This window comes from Ictalurus furcatus, chromosome 19 (assembly GCF_023375685.1).
Source record: "Ictalurus furcatus strain D&B chromosome 19, Billie_1.0, whole genome shotgun sequence".
Taxonomy (NCBI): Eukaryota; Metazoa; Chordata; class Actinopteri; order Siluriformes; family Ictaluridae; genus Ictalurus; species Ictalurus furcatus.
The window spans coordinates 15,624,076-15,648,691 of NC_071273.1; the positions used below are offsets into that span (position 1 = coordinate 15,624,076).

At 40.0% G+C, this 24,616-nt stretch overlaps 2 protein-coding genes across 4 annotated transcripts in view; one reads left to right on the top strand and one right to left on the bottom strand.

The window, feature by feature from the left end:
• The first annotated feature begins 611 nt into the window (after nucleotides 1-611).
• Nucleotides 612-12,678, top strand: elk3 (ETS transcription factor ELK3). Of its 2 annotated transcripts, none has more exons than XM_053649715.1 (5): nucleotides 612-964; nucleotides 6,875-7,083; nucleotides 7,937-8,689; nucleotides 9,851-9,973; nucleotides 11,285-12,678. In XM_053649715.1, exons 2-5 carry the CDS (start codon nucleotides 6,877-6,879, stop codon nucleotides 11,387-11,389), a joined length of 1,188 nt encoding a protein of 395 aa, XP_053505690.1. In that variant the 5' UTR covers nucleotides 612-964; nucleotides 6,875-6,876; the 3' UTR covers nucleotides 11,390-12,678. The 2 variants fall into 2 exon arrangements, with proteins under 2 accessions (XP_053505690.1, XP_053505691.1); XM_053649716.1 differs by lacking the exon at nucleotides 612-964 and adding an exon at nucleotides 2,034-4,708.
• A 94-nt stretch (nucleotides 12,679-12,772) lies between these two features.
• cdk17 (cyclin-dependent kinase 17) overlaps nucleotides 12,773-24,616 on the bottom strand; it is a 60,408-nt gene continuing 48,564 nt past the window's right edge. The window contains exons 6-17 of one of the 2 annotated variants that reach the window (XM_053649713.1): nucleotides 21,873-21,929; nucleotides 21,562-21,676; nucleotides 20,472-20,566; nucleotides 20,315-20,377; nucleotides 19,745-19,868; nucleotides 19,525-19,645; nucleotides 18,743-18,840; nucleotides 16,979-17,084; nucleotides 16,306-16,348; nucleotides 16,078-16,168; nucleotides 15,578-15,655; nucleotides 12,773-14,613 (exon numbers count right to left, since the gene is read on the bottom strand). In XM_053649713.1, the coding sequence (XP_053505688.1) occupies nucleotides 14,576-14,613; nucleotides 15,578-15,655; nucleotides 16,078-16,168; nucleotides 16,306-16,348; nucleotides 16,979-17,084; nucleotides 18,743-18,840; nucleotides 19,525-19,645; nucleotides 19,745-19,868; nucleotides 20,315-20,377; nucleotides 20,472-20,566; nucleotides 21,562-21,676; nucleotides 21,873-21,929 (1,029 nt within the window). In that variant the 3' untranslated portion in view covers nucleotides 12,773-14,575. Of the gene's footprint in view, nucleotides 14,614-15,577; nucleotides 16,169-16,305; nucleotides 16,349-16,978; nucleotides 17,085-18,742; nucleotides 18,841-19,524; nucleotides 19,646-19,744; nucleotides 19,869-20,314; nucleotides 20,378-20,471; nucleotides 20,567-21,561; nucleotides 21,677-21,872; nucleotides 21,930-24,616 lie in introns of those variants that run through there. The other variant, XM_053649712.1, reaches the window with a different exon arrangement.

Consider the following 24,616-nt stretch of genomic DNA (forward strand, 5'->3'; position numbering starts at 1 on the left):
GAGAGAGAGAGAGAGCGAGAGAGAGAGAGAGATTTTTTTCATGGTTTAAATTTAGATTTGCAGATACAAGTTGTGCTAGGCTATATTTTATGTTATGCATTATGGTTCGTCCACTAGATGCATTTAATGAATCAAACTGAACTGAATTCAATGTAGGCCTATTAAAGGTTCTGAAACAATAATAATTCAGTAATAATAAGTCAATAATAATCAAAATATGGACAAATTATACCAACGCTACATATTTATCAATGTTATGATACATTTTTAAGATTAAAAAAAATATTTTTACGCATCAGGCATCATGGGTCCAACGCATGGTTCAATGTGATATTGTCAAAGACAGATTAAGAACACACGCACACACACACATACAGTACACACACACACAGAGACACATACACACACACAGTACACACATGCACACGCACATACAGTACACACATGCACACACATGCACATACACACATACAGTACACACATGCACACACACACACACACATACACACATACAGTACACACACACACACACACATACACGCACTCACGAAGGAAGGAACACGCGCTCCTCCCAGTGGTCCTGGCAGGAAGGTGGTGACGTCAGTCGGAGCAGCGGCTATGGGCACAGATTCGGGTTACAGTATTGCTGTGTGTGTGCGTGTGTGTGTTGGCCCTCGGTGGGCCGGGCGCGAGGAGAGAGGAGGAAAAGCGTGTTTACACAGACGGCCGAGCGCCTGGGGAACAGAGCAGGAGAGGAAGTGAGCCGGCTCTCTGTCTGCCTGCCCCAACTTCCTGCTCAGAGAGAGAGAGAGAGAGAGAGAGAGAGAGAGAGAGAAACACTGAGGATCCCATTACAGTCGGACTGTGCTGCCGAGACGGCCGACAGCATGGAAAAACAGGGCATTTTACGGAATTCTTTTTAACACATTAAAAGGACGGGGGGGAAACCAGCCATCTCGCGCGGGTATGTTACATACAGCTTCTGTAACACATTACCTTGATAAATGTAATTAAAAAACAGATACTAATACGCATTATATCTTTGTAGTCTATAGCAAACTAAGTGTGAGAATCTGAAGTATGAGAACCAGACAGGGAATGCTGAATACTTCTGGATAACTGGAAGAAATGTGTTGTGTGTTGGGTGAATATGAATTATGTAGCAGTGTGTGTAAGTTTACTGGCTAAATGACGAGCTTGTGTGTGTGTGTGTACTTTGACAGTGAGCGCTCAGTGTCAGACCCTTACTGTTTTTTACGCATGGAAATATTGAACGCACGCGCTTTATTCCCGAGTTTCTGTGCTTGTTTTTTTTTTTTTTAATGCAAGTCTCTAAGCCAGTGAAGGAAAGCAGAAGCCAAAAAATGTACGTCTGGCTCTTTAAAAGCACCAGCGGAGTTTCTGGTTTGTCTGGAAACAGCAGCAGCAGCGGCAGACTAATTGCCATGCGCTTCCGGATAGAAACTGGCAGCAACACTGCGTCTTGAAAATGAGTCACCGGGACCAACAAAGAAACTTCAGTGCGCAGCAGGGCCGATCTGCCTTTTCCCTTGCTTCATCTGACTGTCTGGGTCACTCCCGGTGCAGACTTGGTCTCTGGTCAGTTTAATTTCACTCAGACAAAGTGGCCGGCCAAGGCACTTCTGATTGGACGGTTTCAGGTTATATCAGGGATGACCAACTGTGGTCTGATTTCCCTGCTCACACACCTGATTCAAGGTGTAGTAGGTGTGGACTGCATTGGTCCACTGAATCTCTGAGATAAGTGTTCTTGAAGAGTAGAGGGTAAAGAAGTGTTCTGAATGGCCCTCTCTTGGAGCAGCCTGCTGAATTTTTCCACTGAGCAGGAAGAGGCGCGCGTTTAGTCATGGCTCAGTCATGTCTGCACACAGCAACTAATCTCATTACGGGTTTCCGTTCGCGCTGTGGCTGAAGGACAGACATGGACAATGGCTCCTATAAACTGTTGTGTGCACAGACATTAAAGCCAACCGCTAGGGCTTCTAGAGTTTACATCGCCTATATGCCTATGTAAAAGCTGTATAAACTTTTTTCCAATCACTGGGGGTTTTGGTCCACTTGAGCAAGCACTGTCCACATCCTGGAGTGCACCACCTGGTATGTATACTCATCCCAGGTTTACCCTGGGGAAATGTGAATGTGCATGCTGTATCGTCTGCTGATTTTGTCTGTTGCTTGTGTTTTTTTTTCTTAACTAGCATTCCTCATTTACTACTTGGACTCCTCTGAGCATATGAAGGGGAGTGTGGGGAAGCATTTGAACTTGGGAGTTGCTTACATCTAGGCAAAAGTTCTTTTCCACATAAGCTTTTGTGTCCCAATGTTGGATAAAGAAGAAAAAAGTGCCATTCCTGCATGTTTTACTTATCCAAATTGATTTTCACGATCTTTTAACACTTGCTGAGGATAATTAAGGTTAATGCATTAAATGAAGGATTTAATGATCTGTTCACTCTCAGGCATCACCATGTATCACTAACCAAGCAAATACACAATGAACGAATAATGGCACAGTAGTAATTTCTTTGTAGTCTTTGTTGTGAACCTGCATCTATAGATGAGTCATTTGCTTGGCCCACAATAGGTTTAGCTGCTGCCCAGAAGGGAAGAGGAAATCTTCCATTTGTGCCATATGTCTGTGCTGTCCCCACGTTTCCGGCTGGCTCCCTGCAGCAGGAATTCCTACCTTTCAGTTTGGGAGCGGCATTTCCCAGGAAGACGCCTTTCAAAGGAGAATTGGAGGAAGTCCTGATTCGGACAGTTTTACGGTTGCTCAACGCAAATGCTCGACTCGGAGGATGCTAGAGCAGGAAACAATTTTATGTTGCTTCATTTGAGGTTTAAAACAAGGCAGCTGGGTGTGGGAGAGAAAACTCTATCTAATTTGGATCGAGGCTCTAGTATCGCAAGGGCAGATGGAAAAGGTGAAACTTTAATTGTATGCAAATGTATGATAGAGTACAAACGAATGGGAATGTGTTTGTATATGTGTGTCTTGAACTTCCTGCCCAATAACTCCAGCATATCTTGGCAGAGTTTGAGACCTTCCTGACCACATTCTCCTTTGTCACAGTACAAGCATCCTGGACTACATCGGTGTATGCGTGTGTCACAATTACTCACTCTCTCTGTGGTCTCTAAGTTTAGAATTTAACAAAAACTTTCGCATAGCAGTAATACATGGGGACCATCCAAACCAATCAGTGTGGTGAAGGTTCAGCTTGCAAAGCCAGTCCACCTCATGTCTGGATCCCTGCGAATCCCTCTCTACTGCCGAATATTATGGGGGCAGTTTGAACAAATGTGTGCTAGAGGTGAGACAGTGGGAATGTTAGTTGGTGTGGGTTAGACAGAAACATGTCAGAAACAAGACATTCCAAAAATAAGCCAATCAGGGTGTCCCTCTTCGCCAATAAAACTGTCAGAATTAGTGAGTCAGACAGGCTGTTTTCATACCCAGCTCACTTTCTCTCTCTTTCCCCTCTCTCTGTCTCCCTGTCATATAATTAGTCCCCTGTCTCTACTCATTGCACTGTACCTCGTCATTCATTCATGTGTGTGGCAGTTGCAGTCCTAGGACAGTAAATTGAACCAGAGTTACATCATGCCCTCTGGTGCTTGAAACTCAGACAGGGTGGGTTGGAGTTTACGATGGCCTGTCTGAGCCAGCAATCTCCTGAGATGAAGCACTGCATGGTGGGACAGGTAGAAGAAGATTAACAAAGGAAAGACAGAAATATGTTAAAGGAGCCATTTATAATTTTTTAGAGCTCTGTCTTGCTACTGAGGTCAATTACAATTGCAGTGAAAACAAGTATTTCCTTTCCTCCTGATTAACCCCATCACTCTGTTGAAATGTAAGTGCATTATGGGTAACATTTTTAGGCAGAAAGGCAGCTCTGAGCAACTCTGTTCTGGCTGAGGCCTGAGGGGTGGAGATAATTTATGGTCTGGAAAAAATGTGAACAGAAGTTATAAATGAAGAAAACAATCATTTAAATTGCACTGCATTCTAAGCTATCCTTGAAATTCTATAATTATTACATGTCTAGAAACATTTATCGTAAAGTGCAAACTGTACCTTTAACTAACCCCTAGTTTATTGTATTGTGTTTAAAGATCTCACATGCACAAAATGGTGCTACATGCATATACGCTCTATGCATTAAATATTGTTACTAATCTGACCCTTCCCATTAGAGCTGTCAATCACATGCAGGTTTAACCCTTAATAAGAAGCTTATTTTTCACCTGCCCTCTAGTCTACAGTACACAGCCACTCCGATCATACCTCCGTCCCATACCACATCTCAGCCTGCTCCATCCTGATGTACATCATACATTCTGTCTTATCTGAAGAACAAATCCTAGAGGCAGTTCCTATAGTAAATCCTAATGTTTCCTTTGAGCTGAATTTGGCTTTCAGTAGTTTAAAATGCAGTATGTAATTTAAAAAAGTGTTAATAGACCTAGAATTATATCTTGTATTACAAGGTCTTTCCAGGTGGACATCTTTTTTTTTTTTTTAAGTTCAGGAACTGTGTGTGTTTCAAAGCTCATACAAGAGACTTCATCAGTCATGAGCTGAATCTGCTGAATCTAGGACGTCCAGTTGCCAAGACTTTCAGAGTGCTACTACCATGAGAGATTCGTCATGCTCTGGATGACTGAAAACCTTCATGAACATGTAATAATCATATACCTTTATAGACATGGACTCAATATTTCAATGCAGATATCTAGTTTATATATTTCATGCGGTTGTTTATATTTTTTTGGCCCACTTGGACTGGAACAAACCTGCTCAGTTCTGCCTTTAAAAGGACATATGTAATGTGAAAGGAGCTGACGGGGTCAGCTGAAGGGATTGGGAAAAGCTTGTCAGAGTTTTCTCTGCAATTGCATTTTGTCTCAGACAGCAGAGGGGTCTAAAAGTAACAAACTGCTCATTTAAGGCCTGCAGTGTTATGAGAGGCCTACAGCCGGATTAGATATACTTCGGTCTCTCCTCTCTGATGGTGTAGTCTATGTCAGGCTGTGTGCCCCGAGTTAGTGAGCTGCTCGAACAATGCAGCTAATGTTCTCTCCGGTGAGACACTAAATCAGAGTAAAGCACCGAGCCTCTCCTGCCACTGAATATGTCTTGCTCACACACACTACATGTCTGGCCAACACTCTCTATAGATCCTCATACAGATGTCTCTGATGTGCAGTCAGCGAATCAGTTGTAATGTTATTGATGCTATATTGACACTGAAAACATGCCCTATTTTCTTTATAATACGTGTGTGAGGCAATGAGGCATTCAGGGAGCTGTAATCTGGTTTGAATTTGAGCTGTTTTGAAGCTGTAGACATCCTGTGGAGTGCGATTACAGTCTCTGTCCTGTCTTGGACTCTGCAAGGAAACCAGTGCTGTGTGTCGTTTCAGGATTTCTAAATAATTCAGAAAAGATGAAGTGCTTCACTGCTCTTATCTTTGTTTTGTCCTGCCTGCCAGTGATTTCAGTGTGTGTGTGAATATCTGCATCAGATTCTGGCGTTCATCCTTTTCTGCTAGTTTTGTTCCAGTTGGTTTTGAGACATATTAATAATTAATCTAAGGGAGATATCTTCTTACACCCTACTCAGCCCATTTTATTTCATGTTATCTCTTTAAAACCTGTTGTTCTACCACTTCTTTTTTTCCTCCCACCTTCTTCTTCTTGTATCTCATTCTATTTTCCTTTTACACCTTCTCTTTTTCTTTTCCCATCAACACCACACCCTTTGCCACCCTCCTGAATCAGACAAACGCTATGTTTACCTTGGCCTTATTTCCTGACTGTAAACGTTTGGCTTTTATGTGGCGCTTTCTTCCTTTCTTACACTCACGTTCCTTCTCAAAGAATCCTTCATATACTATTGAGCACACATGCTTGTTTCCAGTAAGGCAGAGCTATCCCCAGATCAGCACAGCTTTCCTGCTTGCTCGCCTGTTGTTGTTTATTAGACGGTTTGTTAATATGCAACAGAACAGGAAATGCTTGCTGAGTTAGAGGGAGGGAAGAGCCTGGTGATTTTGTTCAGAAAATGAAGAGGCTTTTTCCTCCTAGTTGTTGTAAATGTGCATAATGGTTGTGGAATTACAATAAGTTTCTGTGGGATTGATGTATTAGTCACACAATCTCTGAGCAAAAAATGTAGTAAGTGAGCATAGAAGAGGCAAAGCTCACTTATATCTAGACCTTCTGTGAGAGGTTTCCTTAATACTAAAAATCTGTGAATATTAGACAACAGATGCACTGTACATTTCTATAACATATGGCCTGAAAGTGGCACAGTCTCTGTTAAAGCCCGACTAAACTATTTAGAGTCATCTGACTGAGCAGCACCTTTGTGTAAACAGCAAATCCACACAGACACAAAGGGTAAATCTACCTTCTGGTTATTCCTGATCGATGAAAATTCTGTATCAGAACTGAGTTAAACAGCAATCATGTCTTGTTATCAGCAAATATGTAAGGAAAACACACTCAACAGTCAGTAAACCCAATAAGCTCAGCAATTTCATAAAACTCATGGTGCTTTTGCATGCCCAAAAAATACATATGGTGTAGTTTACTTCTGATAAGTGATGCTAGAAGGAAGTTCAGGAACGCTATGACATTATGGGTGTGTGTTGACTGGAAATGTTCATTTAACTACTTACATAGTCAGTCAGTCTTTTCACTGCTGAAGGTTTGTCATTCAAATCACAGCTTATGCTCAGATCATTCAATATTTAGTCCAGAAGAAAATGCAGAAGTTAAATATGCAGTCACAGTGAATTTCTCTTTTTGACTGCGGTGTGTGTGTGCGTGTGTTTGTGGCAGACATGGAGAGTGCCATCACGTTGTGGCAGTTCCTGTTGCAGTTGCTGCTGGACCAGAGCCATAAGCACCTGATCTGCTGGACGTCGAATGACGGCGAGTTCAAGCTGCTCAAGTCTGAGGAGGTGGCCAAGCTTTGGGGTCTGAGGAAGAACAAAACGAATATGAATTACGATAAACTGAGCCGAGCTTTGCGCTACTACTACGACAAGGTAACACACTCGTGGCGTGGAATAAAATAGTTTTTAAATTGTCATCTTAAATAATGAATACAGTACTGTCTTTTACATTGTACATTATAAGTCTGTATTTCTTTGTGTATTAATGTATGAAGGTATTCTTTAGGCACAATAGTTGAGTGTTTATGTTGCTCTTTAAAATGAACACATACAGTAAATGTGCTGTGGGCAGCAGAGTGGTGCAGTGGGTAGTGTTGCAGCCTCATAGCTACTGTACAGAGTCCCTAGTTTGATCCTGAGCTCAGGTTACTGTCTGTGCAGAATTTCACACATTGCCAGTGTGGATTTTATCCAGGTTCTCCATTTTCCTCCCAACTCCCAAAAACATGCCGGTATGTGGACTGGCGAATTCCCCCTAGGTGTGAACGTGGGTGTGCATGATGCCCTGTGATGTGTATTGCCACCTCATGCACAGGCTTTGGATCCACCATGACCCTAACCAGGATAAAGCTTTTACTGAAAATTAACAAATCAATAAAGAAATTATAACATTTGCAAGCTATGAAAATAGTTTTGTGGTTTATAAAATTTGATCATTTTAAATAAACAGAAAACATCCTTGCCTTTTGTATTGTACATAATAAGTCTGTATTCATTTATGAGCAGATTATTTGAGGTTTTATTAAAGGAAATAATTAGGAGGAATTTATGTAATTACTTAATGCATCCGAGTCTATATAAAATAAACGTTAGCTAAACAGTGAACTTCAGCTAACTCAACAATATTGCAGGTAATTGTTGAAATAATTAAGGGAGACTAAAATCATGATCACAGTTAAAATACAATGAATGGTTTATTTACTGTTGTTTTATCTTTCTCTTGCAGAATATTATAAAGAAGGTGATTGGTCAGAAGTTTGTGTACAAGTTTGTCTCGTTTCCCGACATCCTGAAAATGGATCCTCAGGCGGTGGAGCTTGGCAGAGAAGGGGGCAGCATTATGTTACAAGAGGCCGAGTCTGATGGAGGGGAGGGGGAAGAATCTCCAAAACTCTCTCTGTCATCGCTGAGAAGCCCCGCTGGCAGGAACGAATATCTTAACTCTGGCCTATACTCATCTTTTACTGTTAGCTCCCTCCAAGGTCCGCCTCCACTGCTGCATCCAGTCAAAGTGGAGAAAAGGAGAGGGGTGGAACGAGGGGAAGAAGGACCAACCGTGATTAGGTTTGTCACCAATCGGTCAGAGAAAGCAGTGCCCCTCCCCTCCTCTCCTGCCCCTACCTCATCAGAGGTTTTCTTCAGCTCAAAAGCCTCCCCTAATTCCTCTCGTTCATCATCCCCGTCTCATAGCCCATCCTACTCACGGAGGCTGAGCCCAGAGGCTCGGATGGACGAATCAGAGCAGAACGCTCAGCCTCTCAATTTATCATCCGGCCACAGGGAGCGAGCCCAGGTGCAAGCCTCGCCCCTTGAGAGGAGGAGTAGCACCAATGGACTTCCTCCCAAAGCTCGGAAACCCAAAGGTCTGGAAATCTCAGCTCCTTCCATACTGCTTTCAGGAAATGACCTGGGTTCCATTGCCCTCAACAGCCCTGCATTGCCCTCAGGGTCCCTCACACCAGCCTTCTTTACTGCACAGGTAACACACACCCTCATGCACACACAACCTCACACATATACAAAGTTCCTCTGGGTGGTTTTCTACCCTCAGACCACAAGTTTAGGTATTTAAGGGATAATAGGTAAATAGTAGGCAGAGTTTTAACTGAAAGAGAGAGTGAGACAGGAAGAGAGAAAAGGGGAGAGAGAGGGAGGGAGAAGTGAAACCTGTAAGTGAAGCCATATGTCTGTAATCCTGCCCACTACAGTGCAGTGACACAGGACAGAGAGAGAGAGAGAGAGAGAGAGTTGAAATTGATTTCATGTGTCTCTCAATGGCCGGAAGCTGGTAATCCAAGGTCTCTGACCTCTGAAGAGCAACACGTTCTCTCTCTCTCTCTCTTTCTCTCTCATTCATTAGAAAAGGGACGGTTGTTCTACAGTATATTTTATCCCTTTAAACTCCTGAAGTTATTATTCAATTATTATTCTTAGGGTATATTATTGAGTAACTATTATGATTTATTCACTAATTAAAGTGAAATAAATAGAAATGGTTACTTTGCTGTGAAATTAAAGTGTTGACCCAGAGACAGGAGAGTGCTCAGAATATCAATACAATATACAGAAAGGTCTGTAATCATAGTTAAGCCTAATATATATAAAATTTATTAATTGTAAGTCAGAGCAATTGCTACTAGTAACATCAAGGCTATCGCTGCCACAGGCTAAAATATTCTTGCCATTTATGCATTGTTTTATTTATATATGTGTGTGTGTGTATATATATAAAGCTTATGCACTACATTGCATACCACATTGTGACACTTGTATTGTGATCATTAAATTGTATCATAAAAGTATCTGCTGATTCCTACAATCCTGTACGTAACTCAAAAGCGTCCACAGTAACATGCTGACCCTGCTGCTAAATAGTATTTGAATATATTTGACTCTATTTTTAACTGTTGTGTAGCAATCAGATCTGCATTTTGTACATCACAGCCGCAGCTCGCAGAGAAAGCATGAAACATGGACTTTGATCCTGAGCAACACTTCCCCTCTCACCAAAAACAAGAACCATATGCACGCCCACACACTCTGAGCCCACACTGTGACATTTTGCATATGTCTAATCAAAAGTTGAATCTTCCTTCACTGACCCAGTGCATGTGTGTGTGTTTCTACTTCTTCCCTGTAGACTCCCTCGGGTTTGCTGCTGGCTCCAAGCCCTCTTCTATCCTCCATTCATTTCTGGAGCAGTCTGAGTCCTGTCGCTCCTCTCAGCCCAGCACGACTACAGGGACACGGATCCCTTTTCCAGGTACACACACACACACACCACTCATAAATGGCTTAAGCATCATACACATTAATAGGGAAATGGTAAGAAAGTAAATGTTTAAAGATAGAGAATGCTGGGTGAAGTGTGTATGTGTATGTGTGTGTGCATGTAGGCTCTGTGTTTGAAATTAGGCGAACACATTTTCTGTGAACAGAGTTATCTGTGTTTCCTATTATGAGCACTGGGCTGAATGTCTGGATGAGTAGATGAGTGTGTGTGATGTGACGAGTGTGTATTTGACTGTTTAAATGTGTGAGTGAGGATCAGTGCGTGTGGTGGTTTGCATGTACTTTTGCTCAGGGAGTGTGTTTCTGTTTGGTGTCATGTTTCACTGCTCATGTGAGGGAGAGGGGAAATCCTGTGGATACTTCCTGTTCTGGCTCAAGGGAGACTGTCTGCATAGTGTGTGTGTGTGTGTGTGTGTGTGTGTGTAGGTGTGTGTGTATATAGGTGTGTATGTTTAAGAACGTGTCGCTTTGTGAGGGGTAGGGTGTGGCTATACTGCAAACAGCACAACAGGAAACAGATCAGGTATCCGAGGCAACCTTCTTGACAATGCTTGTGACAGTTAAAAATACGCACTTCCGTCGCACTATACCACACACACACACGCACACACACGTTTGTGTTCATACTCCCACTTCCCCAGGCAACGGCATAAGGAGCTTTCTGGCTGGTTGTATGATTGTTTTACTGCTCAGGCATGGACTTTTATTGGAAACTCCTGGCTTGGGTGTTTTTCTTTTTCTTTGTTGCTCTTCAGTCTTCTTTTATTCTTAGTGATTCTTCCACAGTATTTCCTTATCTAAGGTCACTCTGGCAAAAGGATTTAATTGTGTATCTGTATGTGTGTGTATGCGTTTTGGAAATAAGCTACAGATGTTTCCTCTCCACTCTGGATATGGGGGGTGGGGGGGAGCTTCCTGTTAAAAGTTGGGAGGGGGTGATAACTGAAAAAGACTGACTGTGTGTATGCTCAGCTCTCTCATAACAGGAAGTTCCTCTCCTAGCATTACCATGATGCATTAGTGGTCATGAGGGGCTGGCTATGAACATGTTTGTGTGTGTGTGTGTCAGTGTGAGACTCTCATTCAGAGCAAGCATCGAGTCCTGTTTGTGTAATTACAGTAAACTTAAAGGCACAAAGAGACTAAATGCAGTTAAATGCCGATATAATCTGACTACACGCTTTGCTCATATAATCAGTAATAGACATCAGTGTAGGCAGACAGGCAAGTTTCTGTTGTCTACTGCTGAGCTGATGATGTAATTGTTCATTTCTCTAAACAGTTCCCTACTCTGCTGAACGGACCTCTCCCCGTGCATCTCCCCAACCTGGACTCTTCATCCTCCTCTTCCTCGCTTCTCCTCTCATCTAGTACTCCGAAATCCTGATTCCAATCCCTTTTCTAAAAAAAAAAACCACACACACACACACACACATTAATACTTGCTAAAAAAAAAAGTCATTGTTGCACTACACCTCCTTGTGGTTATAGTTACCACAAAAATAACCACATCCAACATTTTAAAGAAAACAGATTACTTTTTAAAAAAGAAAACATTTCTAGGCCGAAACTCCGGCTGTACACCAATCTGCTCATGTGGTAGATATTATTGTGCCAAAGAAAGCAAAATGGCACCAGTGAGCTGTTGGAAAAACTCAGCCTTATAATATATCATCCAAATCAAGAGGTTTTTTCTATTTTTAATAAAGTCAAATTTTCAAATGAGACACACGTAAAGCAGTGCTGGAAAATAATAGTACATACAATCTTCCTCTACGTATTACCCCCCACATTTGGCAAGAACCAAAGATACCATTGACTTCCAGACAACACACTCCTACCAGTCATACATTTTTCTCCAAATTGTAGTCATTGCAGATTCCCACCCACAAGCTAGTTCTGCTGGGTGATATGGTGAAGGCTAACACATGCTTCCTCCATCAAAATATTTTGAATTTCTGCAAATGTAATGTCAGGGCAGCTGAAAGCATTTGGAGGAGAGCACCATCTGACCAATCCTGTATATACATGAGCGAAGAAGTGCCCGTGTCATTCTGAATGACCGGGAAAGAGCGATGCCATCCTGCTCACCCAGAGAGCAAAGCCAATCACACTCCCAGTCATGGATGGTTATAGAAGCATTGGGATTTGAATTCAGATCATCTGACGACAGCATTTAGTGCCTCCAGCGTTGGTGCTTTTATCAGAATGTTCATGTCTCTCAGTTTAGTGAAGCTCCTACTGCAAAGCTGAGAGCATACTTATTACAACCCATATTAGAGAGATCTTCTTAACAGTTTTTTTTCCCCCCATTTGGTTTCCATTGTATGTTTTTGTAATCATCTTCTGAGGCTGTGAATCAGGTTCTGTTTAATTTGTCTGATATTGTATATTATTGTATTGTATGCACTGTGCTTTAAACTACCGGCTGTGCCTTTTTTCTGTGTAAGAATGTGTATATGTATTATTTTCCTGCTTTTAAGAAATTCAGACAAAATGTTTTGTAATAGACGAATTCCATCACCATATCGGAAAGAAAAGCATTGTAATAGCTTTGTTATTTTTTCATTACGGAATTGAAAAAAAAATGTATTCTCATATTAATTTTATATTTTTTGCTTTCTAAGAGACAAAGAAATGTGCCTGTTTTCAATAAAAGGAAAGCATTGAATGCTGTGCAACGGCCCGTTCTGAAATTTGTGTTCAAAATTTTTAACCGAAAAAAAAACCCCTTTAGACAGACAAGAGAAAGAAGAGACAAAAGAAAGGATTCCGTAGGAAACAGACCTTGTTTACTTCACTGATCAAGAGAAATAAATATCTTCAGTAGAAAGAGTTAAATGGTCAATTCAGCTGACGTTCACCCGAGAGCGTCAAGTGTTCCACAGAGGCGAGGTTTACAAGACACCAGGCGTTCCATGCATCTATACACATACACACGCTTCTCCAGTCACAATCAACTGCAAAATTACAATATTAATCAACAGAGATGTCAGTTCAAAAACAACATAATCTGTTTAATCTAAAACCTCGGTTTCAACTCTTTTCTTCATGTGTACAAATATCCAGGGGGGTGGGGGTGTGATATTGGTCCGATGCAGCCATCTTTTTGTTCCTGTGTTTTTCACAGTCCGTTTTTTTCTAAATAAACAAATTTCAAGCATGAATGTGAGACAGTTGGACCCCAACATGCCACACTGTTATTCTATTATTCACAGACAAATCAAAATGTAACTTAGAAAAAAAAAAAAAATCTCTTAATACTGTTAATGAAACTAATGCATCTTCAGAAAACGTACTAGCATGGTGCAACAAGCAGGATGATCTCTCACTGATCTCTTACACACACACACACACACACACACACACACACTCTCTCTCTTTCTTACATGTACACAAATGCTACAGAGATCTGGCATGACTCATTTTTGTACAATCTCTGCTGATGCATTAGAATAAGTTGCTCTCAAAGTGGGTGGGGGAAAAAAAACAAGTCATACAATCACTTCAGTCCAGGCAGAAAGTTTTCACTGAGGAAAAGGATAAGTAGAATGACAGTAAAGGAGAACATTTGCTCAAAAAGGAAGGCGTGGAAGATCTTCAGTCCTTTCTGTAAAGATCACGTGATTACTGCTGGTCCAGTGGTTTTGATCCCCCTCTCACAGCTTGGTCCTTCACCCCCTCCACATCACGGCTTGCTTCACAATGCTGACTGAACGTGGCGACGGTTACAAATGCTTTAACTGTATCTAAAAGCAATTTAGCGCTCTCTCACCAGGCTGAACACCAGTGAGTTCGTCTCCCTGAACGAGCTACACACTTGCTGCATCCACAGCTCACTGACCGAGAGGAGGAGGGTCTCTTCTCCAGGCTCTGGGTCATTCGAAATGTCAAAGTGAGCTTTGGAGATTGGAATGAGAGTGAGGAGTTTTTGTACAGCTTCTACAAAGTGTGTAGGAACTATCATTCTACATAATAATCATGCCAAACAGAAAAAAAGATGCAATTCAAAATGTGGCCAACGACAAACATTTGCAATATGAACATTATTAACATAATATATCCAGAATTACAATAACTATTTTTAAAAAAAAAATGAAATCTTTGACGGCTGTACTGATGTGTCCGCAACCAGGAAGGCTGCCCGAGAGTAGGGAAGGTTACAAGGAAACAGTAGTTGATTAGCAGCAAAAAAAGCCCAATGACCTTTTCAATAAATACACACACATACACACATATATACAGGCTCCCCTCTCACAGTCTAATCTCCAATGTGCTGCCTTGAGGAAGCGGACATGGGGCAGGGGCGTCGCTGTATGTCACTAGGACTGGCTGCATGCTGGACACGGGAGAATGGGAAAGAGTTGGACTGGTCAGTCCCCCTCACCCATTGTTCACCCTCACACACGCACACAGACTAAAGAGGGTAGGGAGGCTAGTCTGTTAGTCTGTACAAGACAGTTGCTGAGCAAACGCCATCATCCTGATCCACTGTGTGCGCTTGTGTGTGTGTGTGTATATGTGTGTTCGTGTGTGTGTGTGCTTGTGTTCGTGTGTTCATCCGAGCCAGTGTTTAGAACAGCATACTCTGTCTTCTGTTCTTGCTGTTTCCTGCAGGGACAGAGAAATGAGTCAGTTGACATGCTCTATCTCAAAATACATAAAAAAATAATAATAATCTGCCTCAAAGCCCATACACTGTAGTTCTTAGTATTAAGAAATTAAAAACTGCGCCACTACTCCCCCTTTTGGACAAACAAATACACTGCACTACATCAGCTCTGACTGTCATGTTACAATGACAGCCTAAATTCATTAGGCGAATTTCCCTTTACATTATACACATTATGCAAGTGAGAGAAATTCAAAAAAGTTGACAAAATATTTGCCATTCTCCACAATTAATTACACCCAAATAGTGCAGTACTGATGCAACTGGAAATCAAAACTACAAGAATCTTTTTTACAAGTTTTCCATCAAATATAGATTTCAAGGTATTTTCAGCCTTTAAACAAAAAAAGGTTTTAGTCTCCTCCTCAGTCCGACTCACCGCTATCTTGTGTTGCCTCCTAGTCTAATTTTTTAGTTCGTTTTAAAAGACACAGATGATCAAAACCCAAAAAAGTAGTCAAAACCTGTGCCTTAGTTGATACTTATCGTCTCTAATCACAGTACATTTTCTATATAGAATATTGTATTGAATATAGTTTCAAACAGATTATTAAGACAAATTAAAAAACATACACACACACATACACACATTATATATATATATATATATATATATATATATATATATATATATATATATATATATATATATATATATATATATATGTGTGTGTGTGTGTGTGTGTGTGTGTGTATATATATATATATATATATATATATATATATATATATATATATATATATATATATATATATATATAAAAATGCATAATTAGCCATTTCAGTCACCTGCAAAAGTATTTTGAACAAATTCTCCTGCAAGGAAATCGGCCTGTAGATATAGGGACACACACAGACACTACAAACACAAGCGCGCACGCACACACACAGACAGACACACACCTGTCTCGGGGTATGAGGCATTCCGGTAGCCAGGGTCTCGCTGAAGTTGCACCTCTTTCAGTGTAAATATAGATATACCTGCAGTTTCAGAACACAATGCTTACAATACAATAAAATATTATGAACTAATATTTATATAAACAATCAAATCTAATTAAACAATCAAACAGGACACACCTGGGCAGCAAGAAAAAAACCTCTCATTTGCATGTTCCAATATTTTTGATCACTTGAAAAATGGGAAGGTTCAAACAAAAGGTGCCATGTTCTAAGTTGTTTGACACATCTAGATGTAAATATCAGGAAATGAAAGCTGAAATTCTGATCTATCATCTCATTCATCTTTTGAACTCAAACCCAAAGGTCTTCAGTGTATAGCAAAAACAAAAGTATTGGCCTTGACATTCCAACATATTTAGAGGGGATACACACACACACAATTGTGTGTATGGGTAGTATGTGTGTAGTATGTGTACGTGCAGTTTTTTTTTTTAACTCACTCTCAGGCAGCGTGTGCACGCGCATGCCCAGACTCTTGAAGTAAGTGTGTTTCATTGAATCATCAGCAGAAATCCGTTTCTTAGACTCGTACTAAGAAAAAATAAAGAAGGAAAAATTTTTTTTTTTTTTTTAAACAATGAGTAAGGCACAGTTCAGCCGTATGACATCACGGAGACGCACTGAGAAAGTGTGTACGACTGTGTGTGGCTCACAACTAAAGTGCTTACCTTAAGAAATGACAACAACAACTCAATTCCTTCAGTGTCTAGCCTGTGAGAAGGGAGAGAAAGAGAGAGGGAGAGAAATGGAGGATAACAGTGAGGCTCAGTGAGGTGACCACCAGTGGAGTGACAAATTAGAGTGGCAAATGAGAGGAAGGAAAAGAACAGCCTCGAAAAATTCCACAGGATATCCTGCCATACTGGCACATACACGCATACAGGTCAGGGACACTGGCAGCAGGTGGTAAGATAAACAAGGATGGTGACAACACAGGAAAACTTCACTAAAGTTTCATAATATTGTCTAAAGTTCCTTTTAGACTTCAAGACATGCTGGCAAGCAGTCATTTCAGAACATAAGTGCCAAACTGCCATCCTGTAATTTGGTCCAATACATTTTTACTACTGACACAAACAAGTCATGATGTTGAAAAGCCCACTGATAAACTTCATGGACATAAAAAGTTGCTTAAAAATACACCCTACCCGCAATCAATTATTTACACCAGTACCATAATTGATCTCAACAAACATTTAGCATCCTAGACTCGTCATTTTGTTTACTTTTCACGTAAGCACTGTATAATAAGCCTTAAAGACGGGAAATGTAAATGGGCATAGAAGATCTCCCCTTCATGCATGCACAGACGAACTCAAGCACGCGGACACACAAGTGTACCTCGGTGCATGGTTGATGAAGGGCTGTGGTTTGTATTTGGGAAAGTTGTAGGATTTGAACTCCTCGATAGATGAGATTCCTGGCCAGTTGTCCTCTGTGGGTGTACCTACAGAACAAACCACAACAGCCATGTAGTGCTTTATCAACATTTAATTACTTTGAATCTTTATGAGACCTGATTTTAAGATGAAAACGTTCCATCTCCACTCATTGCATTGGCTAGTTTCTTTTTTTTTTAAAAAAAAGCAGCGCTGTGGAGCTGAAAATCTGTTATTACTGAACATGCAACAGATACGTGTTACTGCATCATAACACTAACAGCCTATCATTTCAAATGCAGGTTGTGCAAAATACGGCTTGACTTCTCATTCGACACCGATTTACCAGGGGAAAAGGGCGCGCACACACACAGGTTTGGATACATTTCTCATTTGGATATTAATAAAATCTGTCATTTTTATGAAGGTGTGCAATTCCTACTTTTCTAAAGACATTTTGAGATGTAGGAATTAGAATATTTTATATGACTGTGTTATGGAGAAATGTTAATATTTTATTACCATGTTATATACATTACAGGTTTTACACAAAAATACACAAAAAAGCTAAAGTCAAAATGGTGTAGCTACTTTAGAGCCATCCGAGAGATCAGTATGATAACACGCTTGTGATTTATTTGTGACACTGCCTCAATATACAGTTCCTCTTCAACTGCAAAATACTTTTGTTTTCAAACAAGGTTCTGAGCAACTTCATGTAACTTTTCAAATGAACTTAAAGCAACTTGAATAGCAGGTAACATATCCTAGCATTCGCAAATACATATCATACATTCAAAATAAATGAATTTCACTCAAGTTCATTTCTGATTAAGATGTGTGATTTAATCCGGCACTCAGCAAGTAAAAACCGGGGAAAATAACTCAGTCCTCTTCAAAATGTCAGCCAGCTACTCTTTTAGCAGCCAAAAGAGCAGGCACACATGCCACAAAACCTGTGTGGTTGACGGAGACCGTATTTGGCCTTATTTGAATGCGCCACTGTGCCTCAGCCTACTGCTAACTTCAGTAATTTGGGTCAAAACAGGACAAAAATAAATCACCATAAAGCACTCTCACAATTAAACTCTGTTGCTGGCCAGCATTTGGTGAAATCGCTGCACCATAGGCTACTTAATGGCATAACCGTTATAACTGGCTGTTGTGTTTTGTAGTCATTAAGTTACTTTCTGTAAATTTTCTGTAAAACTTTTATTTTGACATTTTTTAAAGGTTTATAATCTCTAATTACTAATCTCAGTAAAATGTTAATGATGAGAGGTCTCAGAGAATAAGCTCCTACCCATATATTTGCTCCTACCCATGTATTTGCACTTTATGTAGTCTTGCGTACTGTTCTGTGGTGCACCGTGGTCCTGAAGAAACGGCATTTCGTTCCAACTTATACAAGCTATATAGAATGACAATAAAAACCCACCTGACTTTACTTATATTACTAAAGTTCACTGAGGTTACTACCTGCATCACTGGTCTATGTTTGCCAGGTCAACAGAATTTTTGGTTACCTTCCAACTTCATAAGATCACTGTTTGTTTTTAGAGCAGGTAAACACCACCTCCTGCACGTAATGTCTGGCAGAAAAATGTCTGTGTCCATCGTAATGTCTCAATTTAAAGTGTGCATTTCATCATGAAGACTACAGGTTGCCCAATTTAACTCCAGTGAGAGAGAGAGAGAGTGTGTGTCTGTGTGTGTGAGTACATACCCAGTAGCCTGAAGATAAGATGAAGTTCATCCTCCACTGTGGAGCCTGGGAAGAGTGGCCGACCAGCAGCCATCTCATAGAATATACATCCAACCCCCCTATACACACAGACAAGAAACATCACACACTCACGAGTTACTCAGACTTTCCAAGCCTTTTTTTTTTTTTAAAAAAAGGTCTTTCCCCTTCGTACAAATTAACAGAAATTCTGAACTACCTTTTTAATTTGTCATGGCTCCAATAATACCAGGTTCCAACTTTGTTTTTACAGCACAAATTCAGCATGAACAAACATATTTTATTTTCCTGATCACACCAGATGCTGATAGAAGGTTTCTATCATGTTTACAACATCCTTACTTGCTTGTTATTTGAGCTTCATCATATCTTAATTAACAGTTGGCTCAAATTAAAATCCCTTTAATTTGTTCACAGTGTGGATGTTTACAAAATGCAAGAAATCACTGGTGTGCCTTTTGGTTAGTAATTTCGTGCAGCCAATAAAAGATATTTAATAAGTCCATATGAATCATTTGTTATAGTAGAAATTAATCAATAAAATAAAATGATTACATTAATATAAACCTGTGATTTGCCTTGTAGCCAGCAATACTCTCAGAGCCAAATTCAACAGCAATGTGGTCTAACTTTGCTTTATTATTGCCACGCAATGTAAAACTGTAATTTATCATCCCAAGATACATACATCCAGTATGACTGCATATAAGGCTTATAAGATAATAACGCTACGCTTCTGCATAGATGTATACAGACACACTCACCACATGTCAATCTGCGTGGAGTATTCAGAAGAGCCGAGCAGCACATCAGGAGGTCTGTACCACAGAGTTACCACTTCATTTGAGTAGGTCTTAGTGGGGACAGATTTGGCCCGGGCCAGACCTACAACGCACACAAATACAGCAACCACTGCGATCAAAAACTGGTCCACAGTATCCATAGGAAAACACTTGTACTCCTGTATGCAAGAATGCCACGTACCAAAGTCTGCCAACTTGAGCTCCCCTCTCTCGTTGATGAGGAGGTTCTGTGGCTTCAGGTCCCTGTGCAGAACTTTACGTCTGTGGCAGTATGCCAGTCCACGCAAGATCTGAAACAGGAAAATCTAAAAACCAAAACATAAACCAAAGCTTTGTCACATGTTTTTTGAACCATCAAAAACAACCTTTAAAACACAAAACCCAAAAAAACTTCATAAAGACTTCTTATTGAAAGTCCACTACTTATATTGATGGGTATACAAAGGGCCTTATTTTAACCATATTCAGTAATGTCGTGTTGAGAATCGTCATAGAGAGAAAACATTTGTTGCTACCTGCAGTACTCTAGAAACCACACGGTTACTATTTGTGTGGTGCATAGGCAGGTTTTTAGCTTTTTTGCGAGAACCATAATATATTGTCCCCATAATATTAAGAATATAATTCATAGAAGGTAAGGTCTAAGGTCTCTTTAAAGAAATGTTTTCAATGCTCTAAAACAAATAATGCAGCTTTTATATGTACACCTGTATCTGTGTGTGTGTGTGTGTGTGTGTGTAGGGGCTTGTACCTTAACATTGTGCATGCTCATGATGTTCCCACAGTCATCCATGTACTGCTTTAGATCCTTATCCTGAGGAAAATAATGGCATTTGTAAAACAAGGAAAACACAACAGGGCAACATGCTTGGAAGGATCTAGAATGAAGGGTTAAGCATCTCTCTTACCAGGTACTCAAAGACAAGTGTGAGGGATTTTTCTGTGTGGACGATGTCGTGAAGTGTAACAATGTTGGCGTGCTTCAGGTCCTTCAGTAATGATACTGAGCCAGAAGGAAACAAAAAATTCATTCATTTATCAGCTCTATATAGTATATGTGTTAATAATGAGCAGTAAACTATCAGGCCCAGAATAATTTAACTGAAAGAGCCTCGTGCTGATTTGTTTTTATTATTACAGCCTTCGAGTGTATGCCATTGCCTTACTCAACACAGAGTGCACGAACAACAGCTGATAAGCTCAGGAATGACCACTGAATGGTTGTACAGCATGCTTAGCTGACACGTTTGTTAGCTGACATACATAGTGAAGAAGTGTGTATATGTGCTTATAATAGTCTTGTCTTTTCTCTTTTTTTGGCAGTCACCATAATAACCTAAGACTTAGACCTGAAGCACATGGTACATTAATCTAAGGGTAAAACCTTCATAATAAGGACACGGTGTGATGGATGTTGTGCAGTATTCCACAGCAGCCATGGTGCTCTAGTTTTTAACTCCAGAACTAGTTCAAAGTCAGTAATGTGCATGTTGATATAAGGGGCATAGTTCCATCAGTTAACATAAGCCCAAGTTTAAGTTTTTTGTCATATAAAGGCAGAAGTGGTTGTTGGATATTTTGCACACTTATTCTGCCCTGGTCATGAAAAAGTAAATGCTTCCGTGTGATTGACAAAATTCAAAAGATTGACAGGTAGCGTTCCATATATATGCCAACTGCTTAGGTAGTGGGTTCATGTGCATCATGGTTTAAAGCAGATAAGAATAAGATGGACAAGATTGTTTAAAACTGTGAACACAAATTCTCAAATTCAGATTGGCCAGAAGGTATTGTTTTTCTTTCTTTCACAGCACATCTCTGACAATAGTGTTATTAAATAAGTTGTTCATTAAGAAATTTAAAAAATTGTTAGCAAATAGCTGCAGATTAGAACATAAAAAAACAGCTTGCATATTACTAATAATTTTCAGATTTTTGTATGGGTAAATCCCTACCAATAAATCAATAAATTTTAAGGAAAAACAAGGGTTTCTTTACCCTCTCTAATGGCTGTGCAAGGTGCCCCTTCCTCATGTTCTAACCGGATCTCCTTCAAAGCTACCAAGTTGTCCGTCAATTTGCTCCGGCCTTTGAAAACTGTGGCATATGTTCCCTAAAACAATCACAGTGAATAAGAACAGTTGGTTAAAACCCCAGGTAAGGCCACAGGTAACATCACACAGCAAATAAATACCTTAAAAAGTAAGTTAGTTTTCATGGATATTTAGTTAAAAAACATTAACATGTTTTCAAACATGTTTATAAATGCAGCAGTGGGAGACAAAGTCTAAGTAATACCAGTCTCTTACCTCTCCAAGCTTGTCTAGTTTGATATAGGTCTCCAGTTTTCCAAAGCCAATTTCTGACTAAAAATAGAGAGAAAGAGTCATTAATAAGCTGTAGCTGTTGTATAATGGGCGTGCACATGCTGAGCAGACATTATCACACAGACACGTGTTTAGAGTGTGTTTAATGGCCCTGGTATCAGCAGCCAAATTCAATTCACTGACAAGGGAATTAATCCTACTCAAAACAAACGCACAAGTCTCCAGTCAACGAAAGAACACCAGGGGGCGCTAGAAGATAAACAAGAACAAGAAATGTCACACTTCGTTTTTGTTCCCCCACATTCACATACACTGTGGGAACGACAGGGCCAGATAATGGGCAAGAACAATGGATGCCAAGAAAACGCAGTCACCCGGGTGAGGGAGTCTTTCACATGCAAACCCTGCTAGGTACACAAAGAACTGAGAGAGAGAGAGAGAGAGAGAGCGCGAGCATGTGTGCGAGTGTGTATGTGGGCTTAGGGACTAGGCTGCCTAGAACATGCTGCTCACTTTCACCCTGGTGTTAACTCTCTCCATGCACAATGGTAGGACTCTGAATGAAATTAAAACAGAGGGACTAAGAGTGTAACTATTGAACACATTCATCAAAAACTATACCGCACTGATCCAGCCAAAACTCGTGCAATTTAACAAATCATGCTAATTTGACCTTTGTGTTGCTTCCACTTATGATAACTGTACAAATGCACAATTGCTAAGATGATGTTACTTGGCTTTGGTGTTCCAATTCACTTCTTTTTTTGTCCTCCTCATATTTTCGTATTTTATCATCATGTGGCACTTCTTGGACAAAACAAATCAGTCGGTTTCATTTTGTAGTCCTGCATTACAAAGCGTGTGAAGAGCACAACAGGAAGTCTGACTATTAATGAGCCTGCAGTAAACATTATTGTAAAATATATATGGCACAAAAAGAGACTTGATTTTGCGAGAAGATACCAGATAATTATGCAGAGCTTTCCTGTTCCTGTGTAGGCAAGTTATGTATTATGAATATTATAAAATTACACGATTAATTCACTCACAAAAAACATCTATCATAATATTGTGGCATACGTGAATATAAAAGTGGAGCGTTATACTGACTGTAGAAGGCCTTATATTTAATTTAAACAACCTGTGAGATTGCAGGATTGTAGAGTACAGTAGATGGACAAAGTGGTATGACTCATAGCGACTTATTTATTTATTTTAAAGAGGTTCATAACTGCACAAAACGTTTTATCTTAACTGACTGAATACGGTGAGTAGAAGCAGTCAAACACATTTTTTTTTCTAATACAGAGAGCAATGAAAACACCAAAAGGAACCACAAGTCAACCTAATTCCATCCAAATATGGCTAGACAAACCAATATATTTAACCTATACTCTGAGCTGGAGTAGTCTTTTTCAGTCTAATGAACTGACCGATTCAGCTGTAGTTTGCTGTATATAATACAGAACACTTGGCTTTAGGTAGCTGCTGGTATTAGCACCATTTCAGACATGCATTTTCAGCACAGACCCGTCATACACTCCAGAAAATAATTTCATGCAGTGGTTGCCAAAAATATATGTGGTCTAACAGACCAGGTACTGTGAGGCTGGTAATTAATCATGTGAAAACTAAGAACATGTTGTGCAGGTTGGATTATATGTAGGGGAGTCAACATGGAGGGCATCAACAACACCAGGAGACTCAATTGATGTCACATATTAATGAATGCATGACTCATGGCTGTGTCACTGTCTCCACTTAAAACCACTCTAAAGGTGGCATGCCACATCACATAGCCCTTGTGTCAAACAGGAGACTTGTTCTGGCAGAGTGTAGGATGCAAGTTGCTATGCAACTTATGGCGCTCTCTGTGCCGTGTTCAATTACAAGGAGTGAATTATAAACCAGCTGAAACACAAAAACTCAAACCATTAAAACGCAGAAACACCTGTGCCAATTGTAATATTTGTTTCTTGTTATATTCAAAATTGTTCTGATGCATGTAGATATGGACAAAAATTGGCCCTCGTGTACAAAATATATAAACAGCACAAAATGAGTCAAAGGAAAATATTCATTTTTATATTTGCCAGTGTTCACTGCAAATGGGTGTCAAAACAGGCATTGTTTTCATTTCATTCAGTTTTGTTCAATTAAAAGTGTTCCAGTGCTTAACGAGTGATGGGATTACTTTTCAATTCTAATTTGTGTCACACTTTTAAGGTTTCCATTTGACTCACCCTCATACAAAATGCCACATCTCCATCTTTACTCTCACATGCTTGGCACAAAGAGCATTTTAAAATATTTTGCCCTATCCAGCAGAAAAGGAATTGCTTTCATGAGGAATAAAGCCTTTAATGAGGTCCAGTGAGCTTTCAAATGAAACGAAACACCACAGAACAGCAGCGTTAGCCCACACTGTATGGTAGCAAATACAGTTTAGAGAGGAATGATGAGGAACCTGCATGTCTCTCAGGAACTGAGTGCTCATAGTAGTGTTTGTGTAGATGTTATATGATAGTATGGGTTTAATTGTGGCAATCAATTCAATGTGCCATGATGCAATTATAATGGAAATGCAATTTTTATGGCTCTTGATTATGCATTTTGTAAAAAAAAATAATTATTAGCCACTTGCTGCTTTTTCTTTAGACAAGTTTGGTACTGTGGACCTTTCAATAAAAATGCATTTATGCCTAATCTTATGTAAAAGTCCAACT